At 39.9% G+C, this 26,193-nt stretch overlaps 2 protein-coding genes across 3 annotated transcripts in view; one reads left to right on the forward strand and one right to left on the reverse strand.

The window, feature by feature from the left end:
- Window positions 1–243: 243 nt before the first annotated feature.
- Window positions 244–22,109, reverse strand: LOC124148732 (asparagine--tRNA ligase, cytoplasmic-like). The gene is made up of 18 exons (XM_046519987.2): window positions 21,961–22,109; window positions 21,512–21,594; window positions 15,660–15,734; window positions 15,217–15,309; window positions 11,941–12,030; window positions 11,200–11,278; window positions 10,595–10,665; window positions 8,521–8,607; window positions 8,046–8,132; window positions 7,372–7,428; window positions 6,904–6,981; window positions 5,253–5,330; window positions 3,989–4,110; window positions 3,660–3,795; window positions 3,055–3,168; window positions 1,870–2,001; window positions 1,381–1,512; window positions 244–1,027 (listed from the first exon to the last, which is right to left on the reverse strand). Exons 1-18 carry the CDS (start codon window positions 21,968–21,970, stop codon window positions 896–898), a joined length of 1,656 nt encoding a protein of 551 aa, XP_046375943.1. The 5' UTR covers window positions 21,971–22,109; the 3' UTR covers window positions 244–895.
- Window positions 14,522–26,193, forward strand: part of LOC124148733 (L-asparaginase-like) — a 53,071-nt gene continuing 41,399 nt past the window's right edge. Inside the window, exon 1 of one of the 2 annotated variants that reach the window (XM_046519990.2) lies at window positions 14,522–14,824. The gene's annotated coding sequence lies outside the window, so the exon portion shown is untranslated. Of the gene's footprint in view, window positions 14,825–22,249; window positions 22,364–26,193 lie in introns of those variants that run through there. The other variant, XM_046519989.2, reaches the window with a different exon arrangement.

A 26,193-nucleotide genomic window follows, 5' to 3' on the forward strand; every position in this document is an offset into this window, starting at 1 on the left:
GTGAGTGAATGTTACTGTACATTGTTGCCCACAATTCACAGCAACGTTTCGGCGACGACTCGTTATAAATGAAAGATAATCGGGAAACCAGAAACCAAACAATGGCGAGAACAATGATCCAACCCGGGACATGGTGAAGGGGGTTGTTGTGTTAGGGATTTGGGGAGGGGTGAAGGTCAATCACCATATGTAATAAATGACCGATCCATTATCACCTGACAGAAACACACAAACAAACACAGATTGATTGTGATATAAACATGTTTATTGTTTATTCAATAGGGTCACAATACATTATGTAGGCAACACTTGTATTGAGAGCGCCTGGCGATAATTTAACACCGCAGTGTTTAAACAGATTCTGACACAGCCCAAGCAATCAAAGCGTTAATCAATTGTTTTTGCAATATATGTATATTAAGCAAGTATCTATTGATAAGAAATTAATTTGTTTCATATTCTAACATGTTTTTAACCACATATAAAGTTAAAGTATAAAAAAGGATTAAATATTTGATGTGCATTCATTGAGATAATTCGGAAGACTTGACTGAACACACAATAAAATTATGAAATTAGGCCGATATTTTAATAACCCACTTTTTAATCAAAGTGATTAAGATTTAACAACGGAAAAATCAAAACCTTCCTGAAATGAAATACTAATTAATCACCGACGCCTTGTCGAGTAGGTTACCAGGAAAATGCGAGCGATGACCAATAGTCTGAGATGTATAAGAATATAATGGGTGGTATTTTCCCGATGTAAACATCAAGGAAGCTGTTAAAAATTACAAACAGTGTCTTGATTACCAGAATGACACAAACTTGCCACAAACAAACAGAATGCAGTAAAACGTGTCCTCCATATTTCTGTGCTCCAGTGTCACTTCGCTCAAGGTCTGCACCTGCCGACGAATCTGGGATACAGACAGACTTCCCGGATGTGATATCTGTTCAGCAGCCAACACAGGAATCTCTCCAGACCCAGACCGTAACCCCCATGGGGGCAGGTTCCGTATTTCCTCTGAAACAGATGCATATGAGTTACTGTAAATAATCAAATCTGGATCAGGAAAACCCGTGAATGAAAGTTAAGCAACGATCCAGGCAATCGGGGAACGATGACACGGAATCAAAACACTTCACCCAGTCTGACCACACGATCTAATGTTGTTGTCGCGTACGACCAGCAGTGTGCTGAGAACATATTTACCCCAGTGCTATTCGCCGAAAATTTCGGCTCTGACCAGAAAGATCTTGATTGTAATACAACTTTCAGCACGTGAGGTCAGCAAACATTCCAAAGTTCCTCACCAATTGCTGAGGCAATTACATTACTGTGATGATAGATTGCTTAATACCAGAGTGCTGTCTCACCTGGTCAATGTACCAGTAGTAGGGGGTGACGTCAATGCCCTCTCTCTTGAACCCAGCCTCCAGCTCATCCTGACCGGATATCCTCATGGACCCACCGATTATCTCCCCTACATTGGGCATCAGGAGGTCAACCTGAGTAAAGGTAAAGAGTAAAGTAGTAGTGTAAGGCGTTCGTAAGATATGCAGGTTCCTGATGCCCGAATTTCACTTGCAGCCGATGGCATGATAAGCTGACGGAATGTTATTTATTAAACAGGTCTCTTTTAAGTGGGGAAGCTTTGGTGAGTTTGACAGCTCACCTGGTTTACCCAATCAATCCTGAACTTTTTAAACAAGAAATAAACACAAATATGACTGGAAACATATTTCTTTCAGACAATGCATTTCGCTGCAATCACATCACTGCAGCTGTTAGAATCGAAACAGTGTCCGGTGTGACTGGCGAACGACTGAACTACTTGGCCACCCTACCGCCCGCTGTGGCCTTACCGAGTCTGTGAGTCTGGGGTCGCCCTGGCTTCGCAGCATGTAGAAGGATTTTATCTCAGCTGGGAAGCGACACAGGAAGATGGGCTCGTTAATCTGGTCTGTCATCTTCCTCTCGGGTGCTTCTGGGATATCCTAAACATGGGAGAAAGGGGGTGTACACGGATTTAGTGTTTTAGCATCGGTGTAACTCCACACACAGAACTCAGAATAGCTTGGACCACTGGGCTACCTCGCTTCCTTTTAATTAAAATATGGATGGTTAGAGGGTACCAGATGATCAAGGGTTATAGTGAGTGAGTGAGTGAGTATGGTTTTACGCCGCTTTTAGCAATATTCCAGCAATATCACGGCAGGGGACACCAGAAATGGGCTTCACACATTTTACCCATGTCGGGAATCGAACCCGGGTCTTCGGCGTGACGAGCGAACGCTTTAACCACAAGGCTACCCGACCGCCCCATCAAGGGTTATAGCTTGCACTGGAAATACTACGGAGAAAAATCCTGGTATGTTGCGTGTATGAAGTGGGTGAGTAGGGTTAACTCAACTTTGAACAATATTTCAGTTATATTATTGCATCTCAGTTAAATGTCGAGGAAAGCCACTTTTATCACCACAACTTTGATGGAAACCCAAATTTCCACCAAGGTTCCGGCAAACCAAAAATTTTAATCGATACATCTAACCAGCGGATCCTGGCAGGTAAGGGGCGTAACTCTGCACAAAGACACCACCAGCCCAACCCGTTTATACAATAAATACCTCTCTGTACGCAGCTCAGGTTCCCGATTCACACACACTTAAAAATGTATAACACTATTTTGACAACACAGAGTCATGCTTGTCGATATTTGAGGTTTGCCTGTTGTCAACAGAGAGGTATGCCTGTTTTCAACACTGAGGAATGGAAGTGCCGCAGAGAGGGGTAGTTGGTTTTATTGTCAAACACCCCTCTCCATGAAACTACCATAGTGAGCGGTGTTTGACACTAAAAAGAATGACTTTTCGATATTAAATCAGGACTTGGGATTCCTGTGGAAAGAACATAGTACCTTGTGAAAATGTTCAAACTTACGACAAAGAAGTCTCTGCTATATCCCTGTTTCGTGCATTTATTAAATACCTTCCTTGAAATATTCTGATTGCTTTCAGACGAAGACGAACGTAATGATGTGTGTTACGTACATCTCCGAACTCATAGAAGCTGCCGTCTTCCTTCTTGATGTCGTGTTCCTTGAGGTACGTTAGAGCCTCAGTGTACTGCATTCTCCGGAATGGCTTCTTTGGCGGCTTGAAGTCCTTTACGAATGAAAAAACACATGTAGCTTGTATTCTATGTTGAGAAGTTAAGGGACAGCGCTTACTGAACAGAAACGTTCATTTACGTTGTGTCAAGCATGAGGTGAGGTGAGGTGAAATTGGGTTTAACGTCGCGTCCAAGATTATTGCACTTATATAGCGACGTGCATGCACGTGTATGTGTGTGTGTGGCTGCTTGTACTAGTCCGGACTGATGCCGATTTATAGTGCTAGCTCACTGAGATACCATGCCGCAGTTTAACATGAATACCCCACTCAGACACAGTATACTGACTCCGAGCCGACCAGTCCTTGTTTTAGCCCCTTAATGCCGAGCGCCAGACAGGGTAACAACAAGTACAATTTTTTGTATGACGCGGCCCGGGATCGAACCCTGGACCTTCCGCTCTCCGGGCGGACGCTCTACCACAAGACCACGGAGGCGGTCTGTCAAGCATGAACCTATTGACATATGAACGTCAGCTACTTACTGGGTTCAGTTCGTATACAATCTGACCGTGAGGGCCCTTCATCACTCTGTCCACGACATCGCACACCAAGTCTTCCAGTCGGTCAAGCAAGCCATCGAAGTCGATAAAGGAACATTCACCCTCTATGTGTGTGTATCTGGAAATGTGGAAACAATATATTATTATGATGACTTGGTGCTGTAAATACTTAGGAAGACAAAAGGCATGTGGATATGCCTCGGGTAAGGGGTGCGTTGTAAGATACACTCGCATAAAAAGGTCACTGTGGTAAAAATCTGGTGCAGCGATGGCTGAATATGATTGGACTCTCACACTCAGCTGGTACTCACTCCGCTAGGTGGCGCCTTGTCTTGGAGTTCTCTGCCCTGTAGGACTGGGCGATACAGAAGACGTCCCCGAGAGATGGCAGACATGTCTCCAGATATAACTGGGAACTCTGGGTCAGGTAAGCCTGGAGAACAATGCAGTGTCAGTCTTTGCCCGACAGAGATAAGAAATATTTTGTGCATAATTTCCTTTGTTTATTATATTCAGGTTTACCTCATTTTGGTACATTTTTTCAATATAAAAAGATTTACTCTCCTGAAGTAAACATATACCCATTTTAATGACATTACATCATCGCCTGTTTGGAACGGTGTATACAAGTTGTACACTGTTAAACATAGGTCATTAGGTCAAATTGGTTGTCATTCAGAACTTGGTCTGTGGGTGATTTATTCTTTGCATCAGGTCAATCTAATCCTGAGATTCCTACAGGCAAATAGTAGGGTGGCTATAAAAGTACTGCAGAAGAGTTGATAAAATATAATCTTCTGTATAACAATGACAAAGTCAGACACATCTGTACATCTAATGCAATGACAAAGTCAGACACATCTGTACATCTAATGCAATGACAAAGTCAGACACATCTGTACATCTAATACAATGACAAAGTCAGACACATCTGTACATCTAATACAATGACAAAGTCAGACACATCTGTACATCTAATGCAATGACAAAGTCAGACACATATGTACATCTAATGCAATGACAAAGTCAGACACATCTGTACATCTAATGCAATGACAAAGTCAGACACATCTGTACATCTAATGCAATGACAAAGTCAGACAAATCTGTACATCTAATGCAATGACAAAGTCAGACACATCTGTACATCTAATACAATGACAAAGTCAGACACATCTGTACATCTAATACAATGACAAAGTCAGACACATATGTACATCTAATGCAATGACAAAGTCAGACAAATCTGTACATCTAATGCAATGACAAAGTCAGACACATCTGTACATCTAATGCAATGACAAAGTCAGACAAATCTGTACATCTAATGCAATGACAAAGTCAGACACATCTGTACATCTAATACAATGACAAAGTCAGACACATCTGTACATCTAATACAATGACAAAGTCAGACACATATGTACATCTAATGCAGTGACAAAGTCAGACACATCTGCACATCTAATACAATGACAAAAGACACTTTTGATGCTTGTTTTCATTTCTCGGTACAATCAGAAAGTTTCAGTCTCATCAGGTAAAAACAAGTTTACAAGCCTGTACAGCACGCACCTCCTCCCCGAAGTAGGGGATCTTGAAAAGCGTCGACCCTCCCTCCACCTGCGTCTGTACCAGGGTCGGGGGAGTCACCTGTAATACCACAAAGAAGCTTGTTTGTTTGTTGTTGAACACCGCACTAGTACACATGACAGCTATATGGCGGCGTCCATTCATTAATCGAGACAAGACAAACCAGTGATTGATATTATAAGCAGGGATCCACGATGGCGGGGTGTTGATGACTCGCATTCAACCAAATCACCAACACTGACTAACCGATCCATTAAGTTGCCTTATACGACTGGCATACAGCGCTGGAGGCCCAATTTGGAGCATGATAAATAGATAGATATTATTAAACGAGTGTCTGTCAGATACCATTTATCTTAGTTTCAAGAGTAGTTTCAAAACGAGTGAGTGAGTGAGTGAGTATGGTTTTACGCCGCTTTTAGCAATATTCCAGCAATATCACGGCGGGGGACACCAGAAATGGGCTTCACACATTGTACCCATGTCGGGAATCGAACCCGGGTCTTCGGCGTGACGAGCCAACGCTTTAACCACTAGGCTACCCGACCGCCCCAGTTTCAAAACGAATCTAACGAGCGAATCGATGCACATTTTGTTTTTTCTCATTGTAGCAGGGCGTGGAGTCGTCCCACAGATGACATCCTTACCTTGTCAGCTTGCTGACGGGGTTCATCTTTTTGGTCATGTGGACAAGGCGTCCGACCTCTGATCAGAAGGTCCGTGGTTCGAATCCCATCACGGGACTCGGACATTTTATTGTCGCTACATTGGCGCCCAATGTGGGGCTGAGCACGTTCATATTAATTTTGAGCAAAATAAGCCTCAGTACCCTACTATGCGGCCGGGACGTGCCTTCTGTTGACGGGGGAGTATGCAGCAGGGCGTGGAGTCGTCCCACAGATGACATCCTTACCTTGTCAGTTTGCTGACGTGATTAACCTCTTTGGTCATGTGGTCAATGCGTCCGACCTCTGATCAGAAGGTCCTTGGTTCGAATCCCATCATGGGACTCGAACATTTATGGCCGCTACATAATGATCGCAGTGGCGCACTAATACATAACACATGAGTGACGTCAACCGGTTTACTGCTTACTCACACCTTGCGTGACCCTCCACAAAAAAACGTTTTTAGCCATGTCTGTGGATTATAAAGGCGATTGCTAAAAAATTTAACTAGATAAGATCAAAGAACAAGTATTAAACGCTCTAAAATCAGACGAAGGTGTATTCGACAGAAGCACGAGAAATATATCAATGAATTATAATCAGGAAAGTAGACCGTCATATTCTGACCTTAGGTCATCACCATGGATTAACCTATCACGAACTCTCAAATGGGATTCTCACCCACAGGAGTGTAAGAGTGAGAGGTCAGACATCTATATCACAGCATCCTGTATCACATGAAGTCAAGACGACGAGCAACGACCTGCTGCGTTCAGGATAGGATGACTGACATGGGGGCTTCACGGCACAGAGTGCGAAATCCGTACTGCTGGAAGCGTTTGTAAAATCTCCACGTTCCCAGTGAAATGAATCTTGTCTGTGACTGAATGCCGATCTCATTGTGCAGGTCTGTCCGCAACACGATAAGTAACATAATCACTGAGATTCTGCAGTGATCTACCAACCTCAAAGTAGCCCCGATCTTGGTAGTGGTCCCTGAAACACTGCATGATGATAGAGCGCATCTTCATCACCCGAGACGTCTGAAACATAGTGCCGAGTAACTGAAATAGTGCACACTTAACACAACAGCAAATGGTGTTGAAACAGATGAAGTATGTGTATGTGTGTGGTTCGTGTTGGGAGTAGGGGTCACTGGTTAAAAGAGATAAGAGGAGCCAAAGTACTTTTTTTGCAGGACATTCAGTTGGTCAAGGGAGTGTGTGTGTGTGTGTGTGTGTGTGTTAGGTGTGTGTGTGTGTGTGTGTTAGGTGTGTGTGTGTGTGTGTGTGTGTGTGTGTGTTAGGTGTGTGTGTGTGTGTGTGTGTGTGTGTGTGTGTGTGTGTGTGTGTGTGTGTGTGTGTGTGTGTGTGTGTGTGTGTGTGTGTGATATCAACCAAAAGGTTAATAAATTCCCAATTAGTATAACTCACGTTTTCCCCTCTCAGCATCATATGCCTGTTGTCCAGCTGCACGTCCACGTGGGCCTCCTGCGAGAAACACACAATAAACACTAATAAACACATAAATAACACTATTAAACACATAATCACTACACAGTGAAAAAATAATAAACAAAATAATAAACACATAAATAAACACATAAAAAAACAAAAAAGAAATAAACACATAAAAGAAATTTAACACATAAAACATTTAATTAACAAATAACAAACACACAGTAAACATATAACATATTATTAACACATATAACAAACATATATAAATAACACACATTATACACATTAAATATATGAATAATAAAAACACAAGATAAATTCATGATAAACATGTGACCGACAAGCCTATCCCAATACAAATGAGAGAAAAAGCTATGATTGTGTTTTATTTGTATTTCAACAGATGTTGTCGGTACTTTGATTTTAAAAATATTGAAAACTATTTCTTTTATGCTGCAAATATATCTCGAATATCGGTAAATATTACTATACGGTATATTCTACTCAAAAGAAGTTACAAAAACAAAGGATTTTTCAGATTTACTATGGTATTATGAAAGATTTATTTCATTTGTTTGTTACAGTATATATTGTATAACCTCAGTTTGATTAAGAGTGTACATTATGAGCAGAGTCTGTTGTCATACCTCATTCAGTAGGTTGTCAGCGCCCCCTGCCGGGGATGTTCCAATCAGCTCCCAATAGTCTGCATCAAGTTCATGGCTGTCAGGTGCCTGCAACGGGAACACCAATAGATATGTGGCTTGTGTGGACCACGATGTCTTATCATTTATATGCTTGTGTGTATGAACACTTAACGTTGCCTTCACTACGGAAGCAAGCGAGTCAAAAATATCATTCCTCTACATCATGATAACACAACAATATCACCAGTTTTCATCTTTTTCACTCAACCACAGTGATGAAAGGCTTCAAATTGAGAGTGTTAATTGTCATCGACAACAGGGATGCCCTAGCACTCTGATAGGTGATGTGATCGTTTAGTAAACAGAGACAAGCGGTGTGTGCGTGTGTGTGCATGTGCATGTGTGCATGTGTTATTGTATTACATCTGTAACATGAAAATGAAGGATGGGTGGAGTTGTACCCCTTGATGCTTACAGTCTTTCCAGGTGGCAACTCTTTGATGACGCCGTACACAGCAACGGTAGCCTCTGTCGCCAAAGTCAATGCCTCGTAGGTCTGACACTAGAAATACACGTCATATAATAAACACGCATGCCTTCTCACATTCGTTTATACATCAGCACGTCAATCAAACCAATACCACTTTTTCACCAGTATGTTCTGTTTACCGGAACATGATTATCATGACATGCGCACAGTGTATGGAGTCTGGTGTCTCAGGTATTGATCGAGTATTGCTTACCTGTACGTCATGCTTACCCGTGCGGCATGCCTATGGGCACGTCATGCTTATCGGTATCGATGATTGACTATTGCTTACCTGCACGTCATGCTTATCTGTGCGGCATGTCTACGGGAACGTCATGCTTATCGGTATCGGTGATTGAGTATTGCTTACCTGCACGGCATGCTTACCTGTCCGGCATGTCTACGGGAACGTCATGCTTATCGGTATCGGTGATTGAGTATTGCTTACCTGTACGTCATGCTTACCTGTGCATCATGTCTATGGGGACGGCATGCTTATCGGTATCGGTGATTGAGTATTGCTTACCTGTACGTCATGCTTACCTGTGCGGCATGTCTACGGGCACGCCATGCTTCTCGGTTTCGGTGATTGAGTATTGCTTACCTGTGCGGCATGTCTACGGGTACGTCATGCTTATCTGTACGTACGCAAGGTTTTAAATGTACCATGACTAGTAGCAGTTAAACAAGCCATTGCACCATGTATGCTTAACTTAAGACCATGTTTACCACCAATATTACTCAATAGTTCCTGACTGCTTTTCACCTTTATACCACACAGTGTGACACTAGCTAGTAACTTACATGTACGTCATGTAGGCAGTACGTCTTTTCACCTTTATACCACACCAACTTCTAACATACCTGTACGTCATGTTGGCAGTACGTCTTTTCACCTATATACCACACTAACTAGTAACTCACCTGTACATCATGTAGGCAGTACGTCTTTTCACCTATATACCACACTAACTAGTAACTCACCTGTACGTCATGTAGGCAGTACGTCTTTTCACCTATATACCACACTAACTAGTAACTCACCTGTACGTCATGTAGGCAGTACGTCTTTTCACCTATATACCACACTAACTAGTAACTCACCTGTACGTCATGTAGGCAGTACGTCTTTTCACCTATATACCACACTAACTAGTAACTCACCTGTACGTCATGTAGGCAGTACGTCTTTTCACCTTTATACCACACCAACTACTAACATACCTGTAGGTCATGTTGGCAGTACGTCTTTTCACCTTTATACCACACTAACTAGTAACTCACCTGTACGTCATGTTGGCAGTACGTCTTTTCACCTCTATACCACACAGTGTGACACTAACTAGTAACTCACCTGTACGTCATGTAGGCAGTACGTCTTTTCACCTATATACCACACCAACTACTAACATACCTGTACGTCATGTTGGCAGTACGTCTTTTCACCTTTATACCACACTAACTAGTAACTCACCTGTACGTCATGTAGGCAGTACGTCTTTTCACCTTTATACCACACCAACTAGTAACTTACATGTACGTCATGTAGGCAGTACGTCCACCCACCTGTAAACCACACTAACTACTAACATACCTGTACGTCATGTTGGCAGTACGTTTTTTCACCTTTATACCACACTAACTAGTAACTCACCTGTACGTCATGTAGGCAGTACGTCTTTTCACCTATATACCACACTAACTAGTAACTCACCTGTACGTCATGTAGGCAGTACGTCTTTTCACCTTTATACCACACCAACTACTAACATACCTGTACGTCATGTTGGCAGTACGTCTTTTCACCTATATACCACACTAACTAGTAACTCACCTGTACGTCATGTAGGCAGTACGTCTTTTCACCTATATACCACACTAACTAGTAACTCACCTGTACGTCATGTAGGCAGTACGTCTTTTCACCTTTATACCACACCAACTAGTAACTTACCTGTAGGTCATGTAGGCAGTACGTCCACCCACCTGTAAACCACACTAACTGGTACGCCGTACTTACCTGTACGTCATGTAGCACGCACTGCAAGAACCCACTTCCATCTCGCAACACCACAAACATCAAGTTCTTTCCTGAAATGGAACAAATTGTTTTCTGTTCGTAAATACGTTCTGTCAGGTTGGTCTAGCGGTAGAGCGCCAGGCCTGTGAGGGACGGGTTAGTGGTTCGATCCCCGGCACGTTGCTGTATAAAGGCAATGATCTTGAACACATCATTTAACCCCATTTCACCTTACTTCACCTCACCTCACCACACCTCACCTAACACCACATTCTATCAGATGCAACAAGTGTTAATTATTTACACACATTTTACTCAACGTTCTCAATATCCAGACCCGTGAAGATCGGGGGTAGAATAGGTCTTCAGCAATCCATGCTTGTCGTAAGAGGCGACTAACAGGATCTAGTGATCAGGCTCGCGTGGATCAATGCTCATGATGTCAATCACGATTATTTACAGACCGCCGTCATGTAGCTGGAATATTGCTGAGTGCAGCGTTAAACAACAAAAGATACTATCCACCGACACTGAAGTTCTGCCAATGAGTTGAACCTTACGATAATCATATACAATCATCTTGTTTTCCACTGTTCACATAATACCTTGCCTCCTCAAGCGATGTACCCATCCTTGAACTTTGACCCTTTTATTGCGGTTTTGAGTAGCCTCTCTTATCCGTATCTGCAAAGACAGACTGGAATACACAAGGGAAGACAACAGCACGGTGCATGCAGATAACACATGGGAGAGCATCAGTATCTTCGACAGCTGGGGCAACGAATAGTTTAAGCCTATGACATAGACTGAGTTTTGTTTGAGACAGGTCATTGCTTGAAAATATAATTTGCCTGTGCTCAAACCATTTTTAGGGCAGATTTTTTGCAAGATATCCAACATGTTAAGCAAACAAAATTTTCAGTAAAATGTGACAACAAACAATTTTTTCCAGTTTCTCGGGAATATATTTTGTTTATTTTAAAAGCAAATCCCTGGCCGACATGTCAAAAGATATTTCGTCGATCTCTATAATCTCAGCAGTTCAAACTCCTTAAAGCGAAACGGTATTGCGTAATCTTTAACAACGTTGACATTACAAGTAGATGATGCAAAGAGATTAAACGTTAAACAAATTTTCGTTTGGCAATGTGGGGACAAACAAAAGTTTCGCATCTCAATCTCAGTCTGTTTTCAAATTGCGGTAATACCAGTTGTAGGCCCATACGAGGGGTACATCAAACCGTATTCTCCGAGGGTTTAGCCAAGAACTGACATTATGCTCTTGCTATCAAAGTGGTGAAGTATCGGTATTTGGAACTGGGCACCTAGTCGGTGATCTAACTCACTTGTTTCGGCTTTGGAAGACTGGCATCCATCTTTATTGTCACCTTTCTGGCTTCTGCCAGGTTCCTTTCCGTCCGCATCGCGTCCTCCGCCTGCAACACAGTCAAACCATCAGTTCAACACACTAGAGTCGCTGTGCATTCCGGCATGCCAGAACATGATTGTTGGTTCGAACTAAATATTCATTTTCAAGTACTTACAAGACCAGAAGCAACACCTTCAAAGGAGTTTCAAGTTACTCTAAAACAGAAAGTCCCCTGCCTCTGACTGCATAATTATAAGAAATTATTTGCACTTCATGTTTAATGACATCACTACCGGTTTGGGGAAACATGTGTCTAATGCAACACTACATTAAAACTGAAAGTCCCATGCATCTAACGTTATATATAGGAAAGTTACATGTACATCCAGTTTAATGACAACACTTCCGGTTAGGGAAAACGGTTTCTTAGGAACAACTTTAGGAATAAATATTTCTTTCGTTGTCTAAGGAATAAATCTTTCCCGAAAATTCTTGAAACAAATAATTAAAAATATGATGTCCACATGTGGAATTCAAAAAAGCAATCTCATTAAAATTAGACCTCAGTTCTCGCTACCGCTAAACAAAGATCTGAGGACATTCTATTACAGGTCACGTCAGAACGACCTTTCATCCGACTAATCGGAGCATCGCTTACCAGATTATGAAAGTGACAGTCGGAATGTGATTTCTGATCATGCAGCCTCGAAAACTATAACTCGTGTTTAACGACTGCATCCATACAATCTAGACCATCTATTAGTCATTCAAGAATATTCTTTTGTTCAGGTTTCAAATTTGTAATAGAGAATTTGTCAAAATACGTTTCGAGGCGAAGACGCAAATTTGAAATTAGTGCCGGAAAGCACGAGAAAGCTGCCTTCTGATTGGTCATTCCATTGGTCGGTCAAAGTTCGCGCAAGGTCGGTCTGACATGACCCATAAAGGGATGTCATCAGATCTTTGTTTAGCGGTAGCGAGAACTAAGATCTGATTTTAATGAGATTGTCAAAAAAGAGAATGAAAATATAGGTATACTATTCATTGAACGTAAGTAACCGTGACATGTTACTGATATCAGGTTCTCATCACATGTGATGCAGAAGAATATGACATATGACTTTTTGAAAATGACAAACATGCTTTGACACAGACCATCACCGTGATCTTAACCTTATAAGTAGGGCATTCTACCAGACTATAATCCCCCAGCCCTAATCCCTTAATCAGGTACCTGAATTTCAATTTTGAGCTGGATCAGAACACCCCACGCATTCGTTCGTCACCACTCGCATGTTTCCGTGACATACAACAAGGACATCCGCTTGCAGCGGAATGGGACGAATTGTTCACGAATGCACGGTGACCCACATTCGTCACCACTCGCCCCTTTCCGTAACCTGCAAGAAGACTCGTCCCCCTATCGATGAATGTTATGTGCGAAAATACGACAAACCAATCAGAATGCGCGTATGATTTCAAGTACTTCGTCAAAGAATCCCTCAGAAATTTTTTTTTGATTTTACATATGTCTTGCATCTAAAAATATACCCAAGACACAGTTAAATGTGTTCATTCATACTGTATATTTCCGCACGTCCCGATGTGCTTTAAATTCCATCTGAAATATATATAATATATGGGGAAATATATGTGAACCATTACGCAACGAATTGACAATTGGGCAACAATGCAGTTTACCGGGCGCAGCCCGAGCTCTACCATCCGCTCAATTACCGCGCTATAGTGCCACCGCTGTCTCGTTATACCGTTACCGTGCCTCACGCTCTGGTGACTCTCGCTTCACGATCCAACACCCGTTTTCGGTCTTAGGGAAACTTACACATCTTTACAATCAAACACCCGTTCTCGGTCTAGGGAAACTTACACATCTTTACGATCAAACACCCGTTCTAGGTCTTAGGGAAACTTACACAACTTTACGATCCAACACCCGTTTTCGGTCTTAGGGAAACTTACACGTCTTTACGATCCAAAACCCCTTTTCGGTCATTAGGGTCAGTGGGTTTGGGCAAGGGTTAGCCATAAATTCTTACCTTTTCAAGCGATAATCCAGTTAATCCCATTGGTCGGTCATGTTGACATAAACAATTGCGGGTGTGGTTTCAAGAAAAGATGAATGGGAGAGCGGGCAGTGACGTCACACGCATGCGCAATTCATTGTTTACTGAATTACGCATGCATGTCAATGGGGATTCTAATGACCTGTTAAACGAGCACTGAATACATGTGATAGCGCCTGTGGTCCAGTGGTAGAGCGTAGGCTAATTAACGCATTAATTAGCAGAGCCGGTGAGCCGGCGAAGCGCGTTCGAGCCCCCACAGCGCTAATTGGATCTGAAAAAATGCGCCCGGTAAAGTGCACTACTCCCGACAATTGTTTTGGGTGTGCCCCTTTGCGCTAAGGCGGAACCCGGTCGCAAAAATGGCCACGGATGGGGCACGACATTCGTCACCACTCGCCCCTTTCCGTAACCTGCAAGAAGATATGTCCCGGAATAACACGAGTTGGTCACGAATGGGTGACCCAGTGCGGATGTGAACGAGCCATTGTCTGCTCGTGTCTCATTAGACCGGATAAGATGCCGTCGTGTTGTGTGTGGCAATATGCTGGTGGGGGCGAATGCAGTCTGATTTGGGTTTTTCCAGATTCACGGAAAATCCACATTCGCCACCAACCCGTGCCATTCCTGGACTTGCCGAATAGCAATGCCTTCTTGAAGGTCACGGAAATATACGTTGTGAGTGGTGACGAATTGAAGACGCAGCAGGTGACACTGCTGTTCCCAAGCACAACGAGTGTTTTGTCACATGCTACAGTATAGATACCGCTTTGCAAGGTAATGTCTGAATAATTAACAACAACCCAACACACAAGTGTCGCCCGAGGAAGTTGTTTCTGAGGTTCGAGGGATTTTCTCAAAACCTGGTCAGTTAATATTTATTGCAGATTTGCTCAGCAGTCACTGTACACGTAATTACATTCGCTTTTGTTGATTTATTACTTTGAAACATTGGTGTAAAATGGCAAGTTTAACCATTGTTTTATAATTATTTGATGACATTCTGCACTACGTAGTCAGATGGGGTATGTTTGCCTGAAAAATTTAGATCTTACTTGCTTGTTGTTGGTTTTTTATCAATTTTAGTTTTTTTACTGTGTCTCTATTAAGTGCTAGTAACATACAGTATTAATAATCGAGTTAATATTTGCCCAATAGCAATACTGTACCTCTCTGGTCGATCTGCTTTCTGCGCTGCTTTGCTCCTTCTGCCAAAGTTTCAAACACTTTTTGTACTGAGACTTGGAAATGACGTCATAAGCCTGAAATGACACATATTTATTTAAGATCTGCATTCTGTTTATACATACCTTTTTATCATGTGGTGTGTTTGTTAATATCCTAAGGAACTGAAGTGTCTGTCAGTTGTACCCATTTTTGTTAGTTAGCATCAGTATCCATGTTGAACAGTATGTGTGTCTTTATAATCGTTGTAGATTAAGCTGTATTATCTCATATTTACGAGAAAAATTGTTTTGTTAAACATCATATCTATAAATAAATCAATCTCATTAAAATCAGATCTTCTCGCTGCCGCTAAACATAGCTTTAGCGGTAGCGAGAACTAAGATATGATTTTAATGAGATTGTAAATAAGTATGAGTATATTCACCTCAGTCGATTTCGTCTCGTCTCGCGCGTCCACGTGTATCGTGGGGAACGGCTCTCCTCCGACATGGCGCATAGCCTGAAATATTAACATGACTATTATCTGGTACAAACATGCTTACATATAGATGCATAGAGATCATAAGCAGAGTGTGTTAGTAAATATAAGTAATATTAAATATTATTAATAAAATAATATTAATATTATTATATTATATGTTCGTAATAAAATGATATTATGCGAACATTTGTCACACGATGGTAATAATCATCTCTTTATTGTATACAACAGACTAAATTAACTTAACTTACCTGAGACATGCGTGTGTGTGTGTGTGTGTGTGTGTGTGTGTGTGTGTGTGTGTGTGTGTGTGTGTGTGTGTGTGTGTGTGACGCCGCACTGAGCGACATTCCAGCTATATGACGGCGGTCTGATAATAAACGACAGTAATGTCTAACACTAACAAGACCAAATAGCGTCCATTCCAATTTCGAATGGACGTTGGAATGCTTTGGAAAGATCGCTCACTCCAAACTTTCCAAAGCTTGGAAGGATCGATCTTTCCAGAAAATCCAAAATTGGAATGGCAACATTTCCAAACATATTTCCAACACAGGATATGTTTGGAATGACTTGAAATGGTTTGGAATTGTTTGGAAATATGGTTAGAAGGAACAAGTTAAAATATGTTTTATCAGTTATTTGAACAATAAAAAGACAATGAATTATTTATTGAGTTTAAACTATATATAATAAATAATAAATTTATCCCAAACATTCACTACTTGTCTGTCTAGCGAGGGGCTTTTACAGTCGCATTCTCCCTAAGGTGTGAGAGAGACCCACACTTGACTCGAAAAGACACTTACTTACTTACTTATATTGGAGATTTAACGTGCTTATGTCGCACACGGGCCCGGCCAGGCCATTTAATGTGTTTCCAAAAAGGGGAAAAGTGTGTTTGTGCAACCCAGGAGGGGGGGCTGACTGACTGATATAGAAGATTTAACGTGCGCTTTCCGACTGTAGCGTATTTCGCACACGGGCCTGGCCGGACCATTTAGTGTATTCCGAAAAGGGTGAAAGTGGTGTGTGCAACCCCAAGAGGGGGCTATTAGGGGTTGCTTATATTGAATTTTTGGAATTTTTAAATTTGGAATTAATGCCGAGGTGGGTGGAGGAGGGAACTAAGGGAGCCGGGTGAGGTGGGTGTTTGTATGTTTATTGGATTTTGGATTGGTAGATTAATTAGTTTTTAGATGCGCTTAATTAGGTCTGTTTAGATTAGGAATACGCTTAGGGCCTTGAAGTTTTCTAGTTTATTTTGAGGGTTTAGTATTTCATCTAGAGTAGGAACCTTATTTAGATTGAGGGTGGTTTGTAGTGTGGTTCTGTGTGTTTGGTAGTGGGTGCAGTGGATGAGTGCGTGTTCTGTGGTTTCGGGTTGTTTGCAGTGGGGGCAGTTGCCTGTGGTGTGTCTTTTAAGTTGTTTTAGGTGGTTATTTAGGTTCGTGTGTCCTGTTTGGAGTTTTGTAATTAATCTGTCAATTATTTTTAGAGGGGTGTAGGATTTTAGGTTTGGCTAGTGGAGGGGGGGGGCTTTAGGGGTTGCTTATATAGTAATTTTGAAATTTTGAGATTTTGAAAGAATGCCAAGAGTGGGTGGGTGACGAACTAAGGGAGCTGTGTGTGTTGGGTTGTTGTTAGATAAGGTAGTTTTGGTTTTAATATTTTATTTGGGGTTTAAATGCGACTAATTAGTCCTGTTTTAATTAGGTATAAACCAAAGGCTTTGAATTTTTCTAATTTATTTTGTGGATTTAGGATTGATTCTAGTGTAAGTGTGGTTTTAAGATTTAGGGTGGTCTGTAGTGTTGTTCGGTGTGTTTGGTAGTGTGTGCAGTGAATGAGTACGTGTTCTGGTGTTTCTTGTTGTTTGTAGTGTGGGCAGTTTCCTGTTGTGTGTAGATTAGCTTTTTACGGTGATTATTTAGTTTGGTGTGGCCTGTTTGTAGTTTAGTAATTATTCTGTCGATTTTTTTGGATGGGTGTAGTATTTTTGGTTTATTTAGGGGTTTTTTGATTACTTTCCTGATTTGGCTATTTAAGTTTTGGTATATATTTTGCCATTTTTTGTTGATTTTTTGTTTAGTGAGACTTTTGATTTCTGATTTTGAGCTGGGTAAGTTTAAGCTTATTTCTGGGAGTGTAAGGGATAATGTTGCTGCTTTATCTGCCTTTTCATTTCCAAAGAGTCCTACGTGGGCGGGGGTCCAAATGAACTCTATTTGTTTACCTGCCCTAGTTAAGTTGTTTGAGCTATTGAGTATTTGATTTATTAGTTTGGGGTGGTTTTTAGTGTTTTTATTTTTGAGGGCTTGTAGTCCACTGAGGGAGTCGGTTAGGATGAGGATTTTTTGTTGTTTTTTAGATTGCTGATTGTGTAGTGCTGAGACAACTAATAGGTCTCAAGATTAAGTATTCGGCTGGATGGCAGCTGCCATTTAATTACAAAACAGACAGTCGTCTAGACGGCTCACATGTAAGTGCGCCGACATGTGCCTAAGATCATAAAATGGACAATCTTTGGTGACATCTAATTTATTGTTGTCTCACGCCAGAGCTGTGAATAATTCTGTTCATTGAACAATTGGAATTCAGGAAGTTATCAATCATTGTTTTACTTAACATAAGATAAGATAAGTTGTTTACAACATAATATTATGATGTCAGGACGTACTACAGTCAAAACCATATATTCTAAAATCAATTTAATGACATACTATGATTTCCAAGTCCCGATTAGCAAATCAATGAGGTATCAGTTTCACCACATGTGCACAGACCGCCTATACTTTTATATATATTTTCATAACTATTCTCCAGTTAAAGTCCTATCCTCTTATCAAAAAATCTGTGAGAGTAATCATCATTAACGAAACTCATTCTCGTCAAAGAATATAGAACAAATGAAGAATCAGATGCATACATTTATTGCCATGCTTCATTCATTACGAAGTAGATTTACATACATTTGTGAATAGCACTTAAACTGTGATAATGAATTTTACCATTGTCCATATTATATTATAAATATTAACCATAATATGGATTTCCGAATATATAAACGACTCCAACGTTGATATTTCAGACAAAAACAAAGTCAGCTGTCTTTTACGTTCATGGGGAAAGGGTTTGCTTTCACAATTGAACATTTGTTTTCAGCAAAGGACAATCAAATCAAGCCCAAAACACGAAAAATACACATATATGGTTAGCGACCGCCTTTATACAGCGAGGGGGGAAATTCGTCTGCTCTAACTGCCTTCACTAGAACATTCCAGCCCTTAATTACCGAGGCAGCTGTGACGTAGTAGCATTACATTCGCTGCGTTTGCAGGATATAAGATGTGTAATCTGTGGAGTGACTAAAGTAATATTACGGTTGAAATCTTACTTGCATGGTTGTTTTAATAGAAAACTTACGGTTTAAAAACACAATTGTTCTTATATAATGTTTTTAGGTTTGGTTTATAAATACAAGAGAAGATTTTTTATACATATAAAACTGTTCGAAAATACAGCTGAACAATAGAAAAAAAAAATAGGAGTTGTGAATAGTGACAAATTTTAATTACATCACCGTGTCAATAATTATTGATTGATTCCGTCAAACAACTGTCAAACCATTTATTGCCATGTACGTACATGTACACAGGAAGTCGGCGCTGTCGGAGGCTCCAGGTAAATAAACATCGTGGTTTTATGACGGGAGATCAGACGAACCGTGAACCAGGGGCATGCGACGTAATTACACCTAAAGGTGGTAGCACCAGGGTATTGTCTCTTGGACTGGCTTATTGACCGTACGTATAATTGGTTAATATATTCGTTTTGACACCCGTGTTTCATGCGCATCCCGGCTCATAAGCAGAATACAGACAAATGAGGCCCCGTGATCTTTCGGCCGTACCGAACAGTCAAGCTGCGATCTCGGAACTGAATCCAATTGCAAGCGGAGACAAGATTACTTCCCTTACCCAAACATGATCGTTGCTCAGAAATGTTCAAATCTATCTTCAGTAAATCATGAAATTAATGCGAGCATGACATTTATGCGAAAAATGCGATCGTCAGTCCCTCTGATTATTTTAATATGTTTCATTTCATCATGATAAAAAAGTTAGTCTCTTGTAAGGTTACCACGTTGAAAATGGAAACGATCGTATAAAAAACAACAAAATGTATTCTCTCATCACTCAGCCTAACAGTGATATAACTGCAAATTAAACAATCAAGTACGCTAAAGTATTACACATGGTGGGTGGGGGACCAGGGGCACTTTGAGTTTGACAGGTGTCATCAACTGGTCAAGTAACATCACGGTTTGTATATTCACGTTGATTGGACAGTCTAGACTGGCGCCAACTAATCATGACGGCGTCTTCAGAACAGAACAGAACTTTATTTCTCCCAGGTTAAGGCTTACGTGGATAACGGAAAATTTTGTTTTAGTGATAGCACATTTGTAATTCAATCTAATATACTTTCCTTGATTGATTATATGGCTGCGGTCGTAGATCCGGATGTATCTAAATATGCTCAGTATATACACAGGGTTTATTGTTATACTATTAGGATTAATAGATACAATTGAGTATTTATACCCTTCATCGTAAAGTTAGTCATTACTTTCACATTTTGATTTGTATGATTTGGGTTATGATTAAATTGACAAAATAAGAAATCATTCCGTGTATATGTGTATTATATATTGTACCCCAATACGTAATTAAATTGTGGACACTAGGTTAATTACTGTAATTGATTATTTGATAAACATATTCACATTTAGTTGCGTGATATATCACATAGGTAAAGCTAATTCATAACAACTAATTGTCCCATTTATTTGGCTTCTATCTTTTATATGAAACAAATGCAATAACATGGGGTGATAAACTTCATTGGCAATAGACGTAGCATATAATTGTCCGCATGAACAGTCTACTCTGTTCCAGATATGTTTATTCATTTTGTCAGCATTTAAATCGTTGCATTCCTGGCTCAATGATTCATTTGACGAAATCTTGTTCCCTGTTTTGAATTACCGTCAGATAGTTCCAGAACAATTATAAAATGTCCAGCCCTATGTGTTGCGCATAATTCCGAGATAATTCGAAGTTCATATTCTTGTACGAACACTTATCAAAATTCATTTATACCTAGTACTATTATGTACATATGTATATTAGTTCAAATTATAATAATGAGGCCCACTATATTCTCGAAACGGTCTTTGTTCTACGACAACCGTAAGTCGGTATGGGAAAACAAAATATTTGTTTAATTGTTCAAAGTTAATAGTCAATGTCATATGATTATAGACAAGGAAGATAAGAAATTAAATATAAAGAGTAGCCACTTTAAATGACAAAAATTCTTTTAGTTAAATTTGCTCATGATTTGGTCTTTTCGTGGTACATAGTGCCAAAATACTCTTAATTATTTTCTTTCATGTGATTACTAATATGACATCAGGTCAAAAGCTGTACAACGTTTAACAGATATGATTATGACATGTTGTATCCAAACATTTCCAAACAAATCCAAACAAATCCAAACAAATCCAAAAAAAATCCAAGCTTGGAAATATGACCTTGCCAAATATTGGAATGGTCATATTTCCAATTGGAATGGTGGTATTTCATGTTTTGGATTTTTTGGAATGGATGATATTTTGTCCAGTGACTTGTATCACGTCGGGCTCTCCTCCCACAAAATACATTATCAACCTTATTCACTCACTAACTTTCAAATTATCTGAAAATAATTCAAATTTATATCAAGTCTACCTGGAGAACTGTCTTGAAGGGCTTCTCCTTTGTACCATCCCCTCCTTTGTCGTCCCCCCTCTTCTCTGACGTGTAGATGTCTCCTGAAATAACAATCCCAAAACGTACGGTTTTGTCAGTGTTTGCGTCAGCACTATACACCCCACGCCCTGCGTCACCCTGGCCTTACACCCCTTCAGCTGACACGTATGCTGGGATATAACTGAAATACAGTTAAAAGCGGCGTTAAACCAAACTCAATTTAAATCAGTAGTTTCGTTTTGTTGGATTTAACGTCGCAATTCCAGTTGTATGACGCCGGTCTGTAATAATCGAGTCTTAACCAGACAATCCACAAGTCGGATACGATGGTTTGCATCAACCATGTTAGCGCGCCTGACCACCCGATCCCAGAATATCACTGAGTAAATCCTGAGAATGTTGATACGAAGTTGTATGGTTTTACTCACCGGTGCTCATGTTCGTGTCGACTCGCCTGAAGTTGACTGGAAAACTAACGTCCCACTCACACGTCGTCTATTTTTAATATTACCGATTGCATCAGACAAACCTGTGCACTTAAAAAAAAATTTAACATTTCCCGGGAGAGACAGTTTCTCGGTCGCTTAACATTTCCTGGGAAAGACAGTTACTCGGTCGCGTCAGGAAACGTCCCTTTCCCAGACCAGGCCACAGCGCTACGTTTATCGAGTGGTATACCTCTTGCAAGGGAGGCGACTCTTCCCATTAATTACTTGCGCTCAGTGCTACTGTCATGACGGATCTGTTTACGCATTTGTTTACTGTCGAAGGTCGGCTTGTTGTTATATTAACGTACAGATCGCTTACTATAACTTCCGGGAAGTCTCTAAGGTGGGTTATGGTCGGTTTTATTGTGGTTGTGTCAACAGTGCGAATGCAAAATTTGTTTGCCCCCAAGTATGGTTAAAATCGATATAGCTCAAGACATATCTTTTAGTATCGGAAAATACATATTATATTATACCAATATTTCAACTAAATGACGGCGGTCTGTAAATAATCGAGTTTGCTCATGTATTGTCATTTTAGCCATTAACAATAAGCGGCACTGAACTTTTCAACCAAACCTTGTGAAATCATTTTATACCACCCGTTATTATTTTTTGTGTATCATGCACAATTTTAGACAAAAGGATGTGTTGAAAGTCTCTATGTTCTAACACTCATATGTTGAGTTTGTGTTCTGTTTCCAAAATAGAAAACACTACCATTTAACACTGCAAATTAGGGCTGGGACGGGTGACTCGGGTACTCGAGTCTTGTGGGTCCTGAGTAGGACCCGGGTACCCACAGGACCACCCAGACCCGTGGTTAGTCACGTTATATATTGTTTAAAGACAAAAACATACTATAGCTCAGTGGTTACACTACAAGTCGCTAATGTTAACATTATTTTCTGACGATGCTTATTCCTTTTGACTTGTAAATGTTTGAGTAAAGATAAGGCTTCAGTCAACTTCAGTGTACGAATGATCTGATTGTTTGATACATGTATCTGAATAGCTTCAGCCAGGGCTGCGGTAAAACAATTACCAATCTGACATTTTGTTCCCTACTCTTGAGACTTGCAGCGGGTCCCCGGGTAATAGGGGATCGGGTAACCGGGTAACCGGGTAGTAAATTTTAACTCGTCCCAGCCCTACTGCAAATATATCACAAAATAAATGCCTCGATAACTGCAAACTGTTAATGCACTTTTACACTTCCAAATACAAGGAATAAAATCTGGTATTCAAGTTTCAGTGAATGTTTATTTTGTTAGAAATACAGTCAAAATCAATTTGGTCTCTGTCACTTGCAGAACTACAACAATGGATCATAACAAGCATGACAAATATTACAGTACATCCTTAATATCAGAACTCAGCTATTAAGCTCTAGCTTGTGACAATTTTAACAGGATATTCTCGTTTCATATTTGTCAACTGAATAATGTGTTATAGTTCACAAGAAAATTAAGTCAGGCAACCTTAATGTTATTTTCATGAGCCCGACTTGAAATTAATGGTTTCTTAACCATAAAAGGTCGGGGATTTAATCTTTCCGAGGCCATTTTCTAGTGTGACTTATAACTTGAAAACTACAACATAGATTCTCCTCAAACTTTGTGTATCAATAGGACAGGTGCTGTGTGAGGTTTGATTTCAATTTTTGGATTTTCTGAAAAAAATACAGCTGTTTTTCATTGGGTTACTTATATTTTTTCTACTTAAACATTTTAAGCACTGCATGCATTCTTTTGAAATTTAGGGAACAGTTTCCATACTAAAATAGAGGAGGTCCAGTGCAAAGTTTGATGAGTGGAATTTCTCAGAAAATATACCGGTATCTTGTTTCATGTTTTGAACTTAGAAATATTTTTATACCCCTGATCTAAAAGCTTGAAAAGGGCAGCGCATCATATTAAGGACATTAACATACTGTGTTTTCAATGTTACCTGTAGATTTAACCATGCTAAATTGAATTTGGAACCAAAAGCGCAGCATGAGGTTTCAAATATTAAATCTCACTTCTACCACGACTAAATAAAACGCCAACTCTTTTGTATTACAAAAATATATTGAGTGAAGTGGCATGGGTTGAGTCCAGTATTTTGCGTGGGTTGTTGATCTGAATTTACGGAATCCCTGACAACAGCCTGTAAACACAATATGGTGCTCTATGTCCAGCAGTTCGTTTACACTGTAATTCTTCACACAAACTTATCAGACCCGTGAAGACCCGGGGTAGATTAGGTCTTCAAAAACCTATTCTTGTCATTGATATCATTAGCAACAATCCACACAATTGGGATTGATGACATGCTTCAATTCAGCGAGCCTGTATGACTCCTACTGGACCGTCTACCCATTATTATATGAAAGAAACATCTCTGTGTCTTTTCCAATATCAGTTAAATGGGAAACGAACACTGGTTGCGGAACGGGACAGCTACAGACTTTTCATATTACTTGTATATAGCGTGTGGGTAAATAATCGTCGCTAACCCTACAGCTGTTGTAATATATTTATTATTTTTACTATGTACGACTCCTACTGGTCACTCTACACATTATTATTATTATTAATATGAAACGTCTGTAGTTTTCCCTTTCCGCGACGAGTGTTCGTCTCCCATTTAACTGATATTGGAAAACACACAAGGATGTTTCGTTCATATAATAATGTGTAGACGGTCCAGTAGGAGTTATACATAGTAAAAATAATAAATATATTACAATCGCTGTGGGGGAAGCGACGATTATTTACCCACATGCTATATGCAAACAATATGAAAAGTCTGTAGTTGTCCCTTTCCGCGACAACTGTCCGTCTCCTGTTTAATTGATATTGGAAAACACACAGCGATGTGTCTTTTATATAATAATGTGTAGACGGTCCAGTAGGAGTCATACATAGTAAAAATAATAAATATTTTACAATCGCTGTTGGGGTAGCGACGATTATTTACCCACATGCTATATACAAGTAATATGAAAAGTCTGTAGTTGTCCCTTTCCGCGACAACTGTCCGTCTCCTGTTTAATTGACAATGAAAAATACACAGGGATGTTTCTTTTATATAATAATGTGTAGAGTGACCAGTAGGACTCGTACACAGTAAAAATAATAAATATATTACAACAGCTGTGGGGTTCGCGACGATTATTTACCCACACGCTATATACAAGTAATATGAAAAGTCTGTAGCTGTCCCTTTCCGCGACCAGTGTTCGTTTCCCATTTAACTGATATTGGAAAACACACAGAGATGTTTCTTTCATATAATAATGGGTAGACGGTCCAGTAGGAGTCATACATAATAAAAATAAGAAATATATTTCAACATTTGTGGAGGTAGCGACGATTATCTACCTACACGCTACTTACAGGCAATATGAAAAGTCTGTAGTTGTCCCTTTCCGCGACCAGTGTTCGTCTCCCGTATAATTTATATCGGAAAACACACAGGGATGTTTCTGTTATATAATAATGTGTAGAGTGACCAGTTGGAGTCATACATAGTAAAAACAATAAATATATTACAACAGCTGTTGAGGTAGCGACGATTACTTCCTACACTCAATAGACAAGCAATATGAACAGCCTCTAGTTGTCCCTTTCCGCGACCAGTGTTCGTCTCCTGTTTAATTGATATTGGAAAACACACAGGGATGTTTCTGTTATTTAATAATCTGTAGAGTGACCAGTCGGAGTCGTACATAGTAAAAATAATAAATATATTACGACAGCTGTGGAGGTAGCGACGATTACTTCCTACACGCAATAGACAAGCAATATGAAAAGTCTGTAATTGATATTGGTATCATAATATGATAATGTGGTATAATACAATTTTTTGTTTCTTTTTATATTTACGCCAACTAACAGATATTAGAAAAGAAATAGTCTTGGTTGGGGTAAAGGCAATGATTGTCTCAAACCATATATATATATATATATATATATATGGTTTGAGACAATCATATATATATATATATATACATATACATATACATATATATATATATATATATATATATATATATATATATATATATATATATATATATATGCAAGGCAATCTGAAAAGTCTGTAGTTGTCCCTTTACCAGCCCAATGCCCGAGCCCGTACACAATAATATTTGTATCATACTATTTATGTGGTATAGTGGCGATG

Source organism: Haliotis rufescens, unplaced genomic scaffold, assembly GCF_023055435.1.
Source record: "Haliotis rufescens isolate VD_foot unplaced genomic scaffold, xgHalRufe1.0.p SCAF_3, whole genome shotgun sequence".
In the NCBI taxonomy this organism is placed as follows: domain Eukaryota; kingdom Metazoa; phylum Mollusca; class Gastropoda; order Lepetellida; family Haliotidae; genus Haliotis; species Haliotis rufescens.